Below are 11,770 nucleotides of genomic sequence, written 5' to 3' on the forward strand. Positions count from 1 at the left end.
CCTGGGTGGCTCAGTGGGTTAAGCCGCTGCCTTCGGCTCAGGTCATGATCTCAGGGTCCTGGGATCGAGTCCCGCATCGGGCTCTCTGCTCAGCAGGGAGCCTGCTTCCTCCTCTCTCTCTCTGCCTGCCTCTCTGCCTACTTGTAATCTCTCTCTGTCAAATAAATAAATAAATCTTTAAAAAAAAAAAAAAAAGATTATACATACCCACATGCAAGCTATCAAAACTTTCCTTCCCATATAAGCCTCAAGTAAGCAAACCTGCCATGTTTAAGAAAAGTCCTAAGATGAGAGAAGAATTTTGTGTGTGCTGCTGAGAACAGTACTTCCCACCCAATGGGAAACGACCCCAGGAAAGGCAGTTAACCCACACCAGCGCTGTTCAGTGGGCTGGATAGCTGTAGGCTTTTTACATGCACGTAACACTATTCAGCACACATACAGAATTGGAACGCAAACTCATGATCTGACTTAAGAAACCAAGTTTACTTAAAAAGCCCTGCTCAGGGGTGCCTGGGTGGCTCAGTGCGTTGAAGCCTCTGCCTTCGGCTCAGCTCATAATCCCAGGGTCCTGGAATCGAGCCCCACATTGGCTCTCTGCTCAGCAGGGAGACTGCTTCCTCCTCTCTCTCTGCCTACTCTCTCTGCCAAATAAATAAAATCTTTAAAAAAAAAAAAAAAAAAAAAGCCCTGCTCAGTTCCTAGTTAGAGCTCAGCGGTTCTCAAGCAGGGGTGACTTGGCCCGCCAGGGGGCACTGGGCAGCCTCGGGAGACAAGTTTGGTTGTCACCAGTGGGGGTGGGGAGCGCAGGGCAGCCCCCACAACCATGACCCAGTCCGAAGTGTCAACAGCGCTGCTGCTGAGAAACACTTTTGTGGCTGAATTGTCTTTTCTTCTCGTTCCCAGTCGGCAGCTGCTCTAAATATAGGCACCACAAGGAAATCTGGATTTATTATTTCTTTGAAAGAATCTTAGCCTAAAAAAGACAAGGAACTGCTTGCTTACAAACAAAAAGCAACAAAACTGTAAACTGACGCCTTGGGGAGAAAACACTCGGTGGGTAAAGGAAATGGAAACAATAGGACAGGCCCACGGAGAAGGCCGCCCTATGCTGAAAAACTAATTTCTCAACTATATGTACCCCCTTGTTGGAAAAGAATAGAGGGTCTTTTTTTTTTTTTAATATTTATTTGACAGAAAGAGATCACAAGTAGGCAGAGAAGCAGGCAGAGAGAGAGAGAGGAGAAAGCAGGCTCCCTGCTGAGCAGAAAGCCCGATGCAGGGCTCGATCCCAGGACCCTGGGATCATGACCCGAGCCAAAGGCAGAGGCTTTAACCCACTGAGCCACCCAGGCACCCCGAAAAGAGGGTCTTTCATATAGATTGGTTGGCTGTTAGTTTATTATATTTAAAGATGTAAAGATCATGAATTATCTAAGATCATGATGTTATCCTAGGAAATTAAGAAATATTGGTAACATTTTGGACATTATATAGGCTCCTGAAAATCATACCTCGGTAAACAAGAAAATAAATGCCTTTTTACAAAATATATTCCCTTTAAATTAATGTTATGTAAACTCTTACCATATAAGTTCTGTAATACAACTCCCAGGGTAAGGACAGGTTCCATATGGGTTTACATGGCACGTACCTGCTTATAGCGAAGGGTCCGTCTTTCCAAGGTATTTCGGACAAACGGGGACTTCCGGGGCAGCGTTGAACTGTCGCTGTCACTACGGTAAAGCTGTGCCAAAAAGAATGATGTTTAGAAACACTTTCTCAGAAATGCACTATTCATGCTCTCTGTGTATCCAAACTGTGTGATTCCCCGTCGCCTCACGGGGGGGCGGGGGGGGCCACGAATGCACTGATAAGGTGGGCACTTGAACCCAGCCTTCTGGGCTCAGCGAGGACGAAATCTACTTCAATTACCAAGTAAGATCAAAGACAAACCTGAACAAACCAAGTAAGCAAACCGACCCCCCACCGTCCCTCACATGACATGTCACCCGAACCGTGGGAAGCTTCCAGGGGGGTGGCATCAATAAGCCTCCTGCCCCGCCAGCACCGGCAGGGACTCTCCGGGCCCTGCAGCCCTCACCGAGCCAGAAGTGGCCTCGGCGCCTCTCACTTGCTCTCAGTCCTTCTAGCTTGCTCTATTCCTGGCTTTGCCAAGAGCTGGGGAAAAAAGGACTTTCCAAAAAGAGACCCGTTGCTGGTAGTAAGACAAGCCAACACTACTAACAGCCACTCTGCCCATCAAGAGAAAAGGTCTGCTTTTAAAGAGAACAAGAAATAACACCTTCTTCACGGGAGCCAAGACAGCCGGTGGCGGGTTCCTGCTTCGGGGTCAGCGTGCATCTGTGTGACAGCCACGGCTCCTGGCTCCGTGGCTGCTCTCCCACGCCAGCTAAGCCCAGAGACCCAGGGAAGGCCGTGCCCCGGCAGCGTCCGTGCCCCTCACTCGATCGCGAGCAACAGAGAAAAACGACGAAGCCTCTAAAAGCAGCAACTGCAAATGCTTGTACGCAGGGCATGGAAGCCAGCACAGGAGCTGGACACCCTCCTCTGGGGAAGGTCTCCTGCTCCGCCACACAGCAGACCCCGGCCTGCTCTGTGCTGGGTCGGCAACAGCCTACGGTGAGGAAGGGGCGCGAAGGCAGCCCTGGGTCTAGAGCCTCCTGGCAGGTGTCTGGTTGAGCCCAAGCCTCCACAGAGCTACAGCCTGATGGGGCCAGAGTGCCTGAGCCTGACTCGTGGGACCCTGGGCAGCCACGCCGGGACACCTTGCTTCTGCGGGGATAAACGAGGCAGGTCCTGCAAATGGCCCGGGGGCAGCTTGGGCCACCTGGCCCTGCCCCCTGCTGTTCTCCCCGGGGGGGGGGGGCGCCCCACTATGCCTCAAGGTACAGGATTAACTTTGCTCCAAGAAGGGTCTGGTCCTTGCCCAGCTCCTGGGAAGTGACCGATAACCCCCTGGAATGTCCTGAGTGTCTCTGTTTATCTGAGGACCTCGGGCCAGGCCAGTCTCTGCCAACAATGTGATTTATAGTGGGGGCCTTAGGCCATCAGCTTGACCTGTGGAGGGGCTGGAGATGAAGGTCAGGAATGCAGGCCATCAGCACTGTGACCCCCTCCCACAAAACCCGGCTGGCAACACTCCATGCGGGCGGCCTCTCCCAGCAGGGACGGGTGACCGGAGCCGTCCGCACAATCCCGCTCGAAGAGACCCAGAAGCTTGCGCCAGGTCTCCCTGAGCGCTGCCGGATGTGCCTCTTCCCTCTGCTGACCTTGGTCTAGATCCTGTCACCGTAATAAACCACAACTGTGAACATAGCCACTTGGCTCAGTTCTGTGGGTCCTAGTAAGTTACGGAAACTGAGTGTGGGCGAGGGGACCCCGGAACCACATTCGCGGTGTCTCATCTCCCACACATGCCCGAGCTCGTTTCTCTCGCGGGACTGAGACGCGGCCGGCTCCCCAGCAGTCCCGGTCAAGGGAAGGTGTTTTGCTTCAACAACCCCAGTTCAGAGGTGGGAAGGGTCAAAGTTCTCCTTGATCCAAACAGCCCCATCAGGCCACTGGGTCGTGACCACTTATCCTTCAACTTCCCTTCTCTTTCCTAATCCGTCCTGTCACTGTCACACCACCACTGCCAGCCAAGCTCCAACATGTGGTCCTATCTGCAAGGACCATAGTGCAGTTCTCAACATCAAAAGCACCAGGGGTCCTCCCCAAGCCGCACCAAGAACCACCATGAATCCTGGGGGTGGGACCTGGGCACCAGCATTCTGGGAGGCCCCACCTCCACCCTCAATGGCACCGACATGACTTCACTGCAGGGCACAGCCTTGGCTGAGAACCACCGTTGTCTCCTGCCGTCCCCTCAAGCAGAGAATTTACGTGCTGGGGGTTCTGAACCCGGCCTCCGAGTCCTGAGACTTCAGTGCTGCTGTCCGCCCTGGGACCGGGCTGAGCGACACTTCAGGACTCCTGACCGCTCAGTGACCTGATTTCCCAACCTCAACCCAATTCAGGATACGCCCTGTTCCGACCCGTTACCCCGCAGGCCACTGTGGAAAAGATTCTCCGGGCTTCCCGACCATGAGACGGTGCACACACGAAATGAAAATCCGGGGAGAAATGTGTGAGAATCTTGAGGACATCCAGAGGGCGACAGGCACAGGAAAGGGGCGAGAAGGAGCGGCCACGCGGATCCCACGGCTCCCGTGTGCCGCACTGGTCGCCGGCACTTGGGGGAACACACAGGTCTTTCAGGATGAACAGTAAAAACGAGACACGAAAGCGGGTAAGAAAAAAGAAAACGTCTCAGACAAGTGGCAAAGGAATTTCAACTTACTCTGCAAACGTACTGGCTTCGCGCTCCAGGGGAGAAGGTCTGCGACCGCACGATTGTGCTACTCCGAACGAAAGGCGACCCTCGGGCCCTGCGGCCGGGCCTCTCCTTCGGGAGACTCGCCACTTCGTCCGGGAAGACGTCTTCTGTGTTGGTTTCTTTATCGACCTAGAGAGTGGTTCGTTATTACCATGACTTGTTTAAGCCTCACACGAATGGCCCTGGCCTTCTCCACTTAGAGATTTGTTTTGTGTTTTTAAAGAATATTTACTTATTATTTTTACAGAGAGAGACAGCGAGAGAGGGAACACAAGCAGGGGGAGTGGGAGAGGGAGAAGCAGCCTTCCCACCGAGCAGAGAGCCGGATGTGGGACTCGATCCCGGGACTCGGGGATCATGGCCTGAGCCGAAGGCAGACGCTTCACTGACTGAGCCCCCCAGGTGCCCCGTGCAGATGCATGCTTTGACCACTTGTCACCAGCCTTCCATTTGGGTCACCATCATCTCGTGCCTAACCGGCACCCCAAGCTTCTGACCGGTCTCCCTGGTTCCACAACTCCTTCCCCATTCCAGTCTCCACTCAGCCCAGCAAAGAGGGAGAGCCTGGTAAAGCTGGTTAGAGGCGGCAGCTCCACTCCCAGACGTTCACAGAGAGAGCGGAACACAGGTGTTCGAACACTTGCACGCAAACAATCACCGCGGCGTTATTCACGTAGCCAAAAGGTAAAAACAGCCCGAGCGTCCGTGCATGGATGGACGGATGACCAAAGAGCCGAACACCCATCAAGGAAATACTACTCAGTCACGGAACAGAGGGAAGGTCCCAGAGCAGGCAAATTCCTAGGCAGAAAGCAGACCGGGGGTTGCCAGGGGCTGGGGGAGACGGGCTGGCGAGCGACAGTCTCACAGGTGCGAGGCTTTTCGTCGGGATGATGGAAAGCTTTTGGAACTGGACAGAGCAGTGGCTGCCCACGTTGTGAACATGCTAAATGCCTCTGAACTGTTCACTGTGAATAAGTTCCCTTCATCTTCTGTACATTTCATGCCAATTTTAGAAAAAGAAAAATCATGGGGCGCCTGGGTGGCTCAGTCGGTTAAGCAGCCAACTCTTGATTTCAGCTCAGGTCATGGTCTCAGGGTCATGAGATCCAGCCCTGGGCCGGGTTCTGCGCTCAGTGTGGAGTCTGCTTGGGAGTCTCTCTCCCTCTGCCCCCACCTGCTCCCCACCCCCTCACACGCACACTCTCTCAAATTTAAAAAGAAAAAAAAAGAAAGAAAGAAAGAAGAAAAAATCCACAGAAAACCTTAAGTCAGATCATGTCAACCTTGTGCTTCGAACCACCCATCACGTTCCCGATCATCTCAGAGCAAAGGGAGAGTCCGGAGTGGGCCCTGCATGATCTGGTCCTTTTGCCTCCCTCTGTGCTTGGCTCTGACGACCGCCCTGCCCCCCTGCCCCACACTGGTCTCACTGCTCTCCTGTCATCAGCCCCCTGAAGCCCCCCACTCGTGGGCCTGCACTCGCAGCTCCCTGCACCCGAGTGCTCTTCCCAGCCCCCCACAAGGCTCTGGGGTCTCCTGTCTTGAGGCTTCTGTTCAAAAACTGCATTCTCCGTGAGGCTTCCACGACCTTTCATCCTTTTTTATTGTATGAAACATGTAAAATACAGCTGAACCGGTTTTCAGTGTACAGTTCAGTAGTGTTAAATATATTCATGTGCTTGGGAAACAGAACTCTAGAAATTCTTCATTTTCCCAAACAGCCTCTGTCCCCATTAAACAACTCCCCATCCTCCTGTCCCCTAGTGACCACCGTCGTACTTCCTGTCCACATGAACCTGTGTCCTCCCTTCGGTGGCTGGCTCATTTCCCTGAGCACAGTGTCTTTAAGGTCTGCCTGTGTTGTAGAATCCAAGAGGATTTCTTTCTTTTTGAAGACTGTATGATACTCCACTGCTTGGACAGACCACCTTTTCCTTATCCATTCATCTGACGATGGATACTGGGCTCCTTCTATCTCTAGGAACAAGGGTGTGCAAACATCTCTTGGAGACCCCGAGGTCAACTTTTTTGGATATATATCCCGAAGTAGGATTACTGGATCATACGGCAGTTCTAAGTTTTGGAGGAACCTCCATACTTTTATCCATACAGGCTGCACCATTTCACAATCCTGATCTAAAATATAAATGCAGGGGCGCCTAGGTGGCTCTGTGGGTTAAGCCTCTGTCTTCGGCTCAGGTCATGATCTCACGGTCGTGGGATGGAGCCCGGCATCGGGCTCTCTGCTCAGCAAGGAGTCTCTTCCCCGTCTCCCTCTACCTACCTCCCTGCCTGCTTATGATCTCTATCAAATAAATAAATAAAATCTCTTTAAAAATAAATAGATAAAATATAAATGCAAATCTGTATGTGTGTGTGTGTGTATATATATATATATATATATATATATATATATATATATTTTTTTTTTTTTTTTTTTTTTTTTTTACAGAGAGACAGAGACAGCAAGAGGGGGAACACAGAACGAGGAGTGGGAGAGGGAGAAGCAGACTCACCACCAAGCAGAGAGCCCGATGCGGGGCTCAATCTCAGGACTCTGAGATCATGACCTGAGCTGAAGGCAGACACTTAATGACTGAGCCACCCAGGCGCCCCGCAAATCTCTATCTCTAAATGTAAACCCCTTCTAAAATAGGAAATCTTTCTAAAAACGCAAACCGCACTTGCCTACCATCCCGTCCCCCAGCAGCCCTCGTCTCAAGCACGGCTGTGTCTGCTGAGTGATGGCGTTGCCACCCACCCCCAACCAGGGCAGGATTTCCCATTCATTTTCTTCATGGCCGCATCTACACTGCCCCGCGCCCGCCCACGTGCACATGCAGAGAGAGCATGCGGTCAAGGACGAACAGCCAGGGAGTTCCGGTGAAGGCCGTATGCGTATTTGTTCCATTACTCAAGCAGTTTGTAGGTTTGAAGTATTTCAAAATTAAAATCGGGGCTGGGCGGCGGGGCTGACGACCGCACACCAAACTCACCGCCCACAGCCTCCTCCCCCGTTCGAGCCCGCACTTTAAAGGGTCTTAAAACGCTGACCCCCAGCAACCACTGGGAGACCGGGCCACAGAACCGCTCGTGTAGAGCGGCCGCACGTGTGCGGTTGGGAAGCGGACACCATGTCTCTTGGGACTTGTGCTTTGGGGTAACAGTGGGGGGCACGATGATGAAACGGTTCGAGGAGTTGAAGGGTTGGGAGAAAACTGTCCCCAGAGCACGGAGGTAGTGTCTCCCAACCTCACAGGCTTCCTTAGACATCTGTCACGGCAAACGTGAAAGACATCCTCACTGAAAACATGTCCCTGGGCACAGCTAAGATCGGGTGAACAGAAGGGGCGACGGGCCAAGGGCCACTTCACAGTGCCTAACGTCGCAAGGGGAGCAAAGAGAGGAGACGGGAGCCCAAGCGATGACACATGAGACCCCCTGAGCCGTGTGGGGCGCTGAAGACGGGAGCGGGTCACCACTGGGCGACACGGAGCCCCGATCTGCCCTTTCTAGCTGAAGCTGTTCTTTCTTTTCAACTCAGAGTCGGGGACGTTTCTGCGGTACCTGCTGTGCCCATTTTAAGCCATCTACAGATTTAGGCCCTTCCCTTCTCTCCCTCGGCTCTCCGAGAAATGCCCCTGGGCTACAGCCCTCTGATCCAACAGCCACAGCGCCCCCACAGCCACTGTCACAGGGAGAGACTGAAGGTAAGCCGTGGCGTTCTGCTCGTTCTGCTCTCAGGTCGGAGCCGGTCAGCTTCATCTGGTCCCTCTCCTCCACCCATCCCCTCCTGTTTCGTGGGGGTGGGGGGCACACATGCCCTCCTTCCAGGGCTGTGCCTGGGGCTGGGCGGCAGACCACCGGGGGGGGGGGCCCAAAAGGTCCCTGAGCCTTTCCACTCACCTTCAGAGGTGGGGGCTGAAGTTTCTCGGGGCTGAAAGGGTCGGCCTGGCCAGCAAATGCATGTCCGTGGAGGGGGTCGCCGCCCACGCAGCAGGGCTCCGGGTGCGGGGGGCTGGTCTGGGCACAGCTGCTGCAGCCGCTGTCCACCGAGTCGGCCTGCCAGCTCCTGCAGACAGACGTTGCCGAAGCCCCTAGCGTGTGGGTCAAGGTGGCCTTCTGCCCCTTCCTCTTTTCTTCCCCAACTACCTCCGGCCGCCCTGCCCTCTGTCCTTTATCAGGGATTCTCCTGTGAACTTTACTAGTGTGGGGTGAGTGGAACCGATGGTAACAGCTCTCCAGGATTTCCTGTTTTGCATTTTGTGGATCTTCCCCTTCCTCCCCATCCCATACATAAAACATTCTGTGTAACCACCGTTGAATTTGGTAAAAACCTCTCGCCAGGACGGACGTGTCACAAAAACAAAAGATACTACTTCTTACAAAACTGGGGAAACAGGACATCACGGGACCAGGTACCCTGCCGCAGACGCACCCAGCGAGACCTACGCGCGGTCGGTGGTCGCACACAGGCACTCTTCTCATCAGGTCAAAGGGCCTGTTCTCTAGGGGCTACGACGTGAGGAGGCCTTTCAGTAAGAGGGCCTGTGCGTCTCTAGCACCCAAGGTCAGCACCCTGAGCCCCCGCTCCCAGCCTCCCCCACCCCCGCCCGGCATCCAGCCAGCCGCTGAGTACCACACTCTAGCCCTCGGCCGTGCACTTCCCTCCCTGCAGTAAATTCAGGCAAAGCCCTTCAGAAGCAGCAGGAAGCTTTGGAAATGGGACGCTCTTCGTGGAAAATGTGGAAGTAAAGCAGTACCAAGGTGCTTCCAGAAGGGATCGGACAGAAGTCCATTCCCTCGCGGCACTGGCCCATCTACTGTGGCCCATCTACTGTGTGGCGCCCCCACTGCACAGCGGCCGCCGCCGAGTCAAGGCTTGGCCAATGGGCCGCCTCCGGTACCTCTCGGACACGGCCTCGGCCAGCTCCTCCTTCCGCCCCAGCTCGAGGATCTCGTCCTCCGCGCACTCCAGCTTCACCCGCTCCTCGGCCAGCTCGCGCTCCACGGCCTGCAGCTGGGCTGTGGTTCTGGCCAGCAGCGCCGTCACCGCATCCTGCAGGGGGTACAAGGTCAGCGCCTGAGCCCGGGCTGGCCACCCTCCGCGACTCTCCAGGGGTAAGGGGTGCCCACCGTGCCAGCGGGACAGGGCCGGGCCACCTCGTGCAGCTCTGAGGGCTCAAGTTTTAAAACCACCAACGCGTCACCCCCCCATCACTAGCTCGTCTACATTAAAGCCACGGCCGTGAACGGCCATACACACCGAAACCTCCCATTCCTGTGCCTTCCCTTGAACCTGTCTCTTGGGCACTGCTGCGCTTCCATGCTAAGCGCGCAGAGAGGCTCGTGAGAGACAAAGCCCCTGTGACAGTGGGTGCCCGCAGCACGACAGGGCACACGTACCGTCTTCCCGGCAGTGGCAGCTTGTGCCGGGTCCCCAGCAGCAGCCCCCAGCCGCTCGCTCTCCCTTGCCCTGGGTGGCCCGCAGCTGCTGAACACCTGCACCGCGTACCAGCGCAGCTGCATTTCGCTGGACCCGTCGTAGTCGGCCAGGTTGATCTGAGCAATGCCCTGCAAGGGTGTTTAAAAAAAAAAGCAGAATGATTTCACCTTAACAACCAAGGGGAATCTCATAAAACATCAGGGTTGCCCTTCGATTGTAACCTTGTAACCGGAAACACAGAATGTGTCATTGCTCTCCAAAGGACTGCAGTGAAATGAAAGTGGTAACAGAGGGTATCCTTGAGGGAGGCTCCCGGGCCACTGCTTCAGCCCCGTGGGGAGGTGCCGGGAGGGGGATGGGGGCCGAGAGTGGACAACCTGGGGGAGGGGAGGTCAGGCTCAGGGTCCACCCACTGATGAGCTGCGGAATCACTCGGAGATTTCGGAAACAAGAGAGGGCTGGCTGAACTCCACCATCTAATTCTACTGCCGAGGGGTGAGACCAAGGGGAGAAATTCCAACCTCACAAAGAAACGATGGATCACGCCCCCATACAGGGCGTGGTTGGGGTACTGAACACAAGCTGCTCGTACTCCTAGTTCAAGGAGGACCAGGTAAAACCTAGAGCAGCCTGTAAATGTGAATTTCGAATAAACAATGGATTTCTGTACAGTGTAAGTATGTCCCAAATACTGCATGGGACATACTTAATAAAGAATCCACAGCTTATTTGAAATTCATGTTTAACCGACCATCCTCTATTTTTTATTTGCCCAATTTTTCAACCCTACTTAGTTCCCTCAACTGAAAATGGGGGTCTTCTAGAAGTCTTGCAAGGGTTAGTTGAGATAATATATTTAAAGTTACTATATTTAAAGCATACTTGGCAAGACAAATCCCTTTCTGTACTCCCAGCTGCAGAGATCACTTCACAGGGCAATTTCTAAGCAGCCCACCACCGGAAAAAGGAAGGGGGGTAGGAGGGAGCCGGGAAGGAATGGAGGGAGGCAGAGACAGAGACAAAGGAGAGAGAAGGGTGGACAGACAGACAAAGAAGACAAACCAAAGAAAGGACAAAAGATGGAGCAACAGGAAAGATCGAAAGACCAAAAAGAAAGGCAGAAAGACAAGACGAGAAGGGGCGGGAGAGAGACGAAGACTGTCGGGACACAAAGAGAGGCAGGGGAGGGGCGGCGGAGGGAGGGAAGGACGCACCAGCAGCTCCTCCGGCAGCTGCGGAGTCACCGCACACACGTACAGCTGCAGTGACTTCAACGTCAACATGCTTGAATGCACAGGGATTCTGAAAATTTCATTAAATACCAGGGGGGCCTGGAATTCCAGAGCCTTAGAGCAGTAAGTGTTCGGGGTGCCAGAGTCGATCGGCGGCAGATAGACTCGGATGTGTCTGGAACCAGAGAGAAGGAAGAAAAAAACAGAGACGTGACACTTCCGGACAGGTCTGTGTGATACAGTGCACAAACTTCATGTATGTGTATACGCATTCCCCTGTTCGGATGCCCAAGGGCAGAATTTTTAAGTCTTTTGGAAAAGGTCCTTTCTCAACTAAGAGTAAGTCCAAGGACTGACGTGCCCCCTGAGACCAGGGGGAGAAACGCTCTCGAAGAAAAAGGCTTACAAGTCAGGAGCTACGACTTTGGAAGGAGTCAAACAGAGGTCCTGCTTTCACCGGCTTTTTGGGAAGCCACCTGCACTGATCTCTCCCGGCCTCCTGGCTCCCTCTTCAAGCTCCGCGTGCCTGGCCTCCAAGACCGCTCACACCAGCCCGGGCTTCCCGCCCTGTCCACCCCCAGCACGGAACAAACGAGAAGCGCAAACACCAGCTGCAAAGTACAGCATGACGGTGGGCAAAACCCCAGGGTGAGCCCGCGGCCACTGACAACCGGGCTGCTCCCGAGGCCT

At 54.2% G+C, this 11,770-nt stretch overlaps 1 protein-coding gene across 2 annotated transcripts in view; it reads right to left on the reverse strand.

Annotated features, from left to right (window-relative positions):
- WWC3 (WWC family member 3) overlaps positions 1-11,770 on the reverse strand; it is a 71,627-nt gene that overhangs the window by 6,183 nt on the left and 53,674 nt on the right. For both annotated transcript variants that reach the window (XM_059384791.1, XM_059384790.1), the window contains exons 14-19: positions 11,063-11,255; positions 9,809-9,976; positions 9,310-9,461; positions 8,309-8,474; positions 4,364-4,528; positions 1,655-1,747 (exon numbers count right to left, since the gene is read on the reverse strand). In XM_059384791.1, the coding sequence (XP_059240774.1) occupies positions 1,655-1,747; positions 4,364-4,528; positions 8,309-8,474; positions 9,310-9,461; positions 9,809-9,976; positions 11,063-11,255 (937 nt within the window). The remainder of the gene's footprint in view (positions 1-1,654; positions 1,748-4,363; positions 4,529-8,308; positions 8,475-9,309; positions 9,462-9,808; positions 9,977-11,062; positions 11,256-11,770) is intronic.

Source organism: Mustela nigripes, chromosome X, assembly GCF_022355385.1.
Source record: "Mustela nigripes isolate SB6536 chromosome X, MUSNIG.SB6536, whole genome shotgun sequence".
NCBI lineage: Eukaryota > Metazoa > Chordata > Mammalia > Carnivora > Mustelidae > Mustela > Mustela nigripes.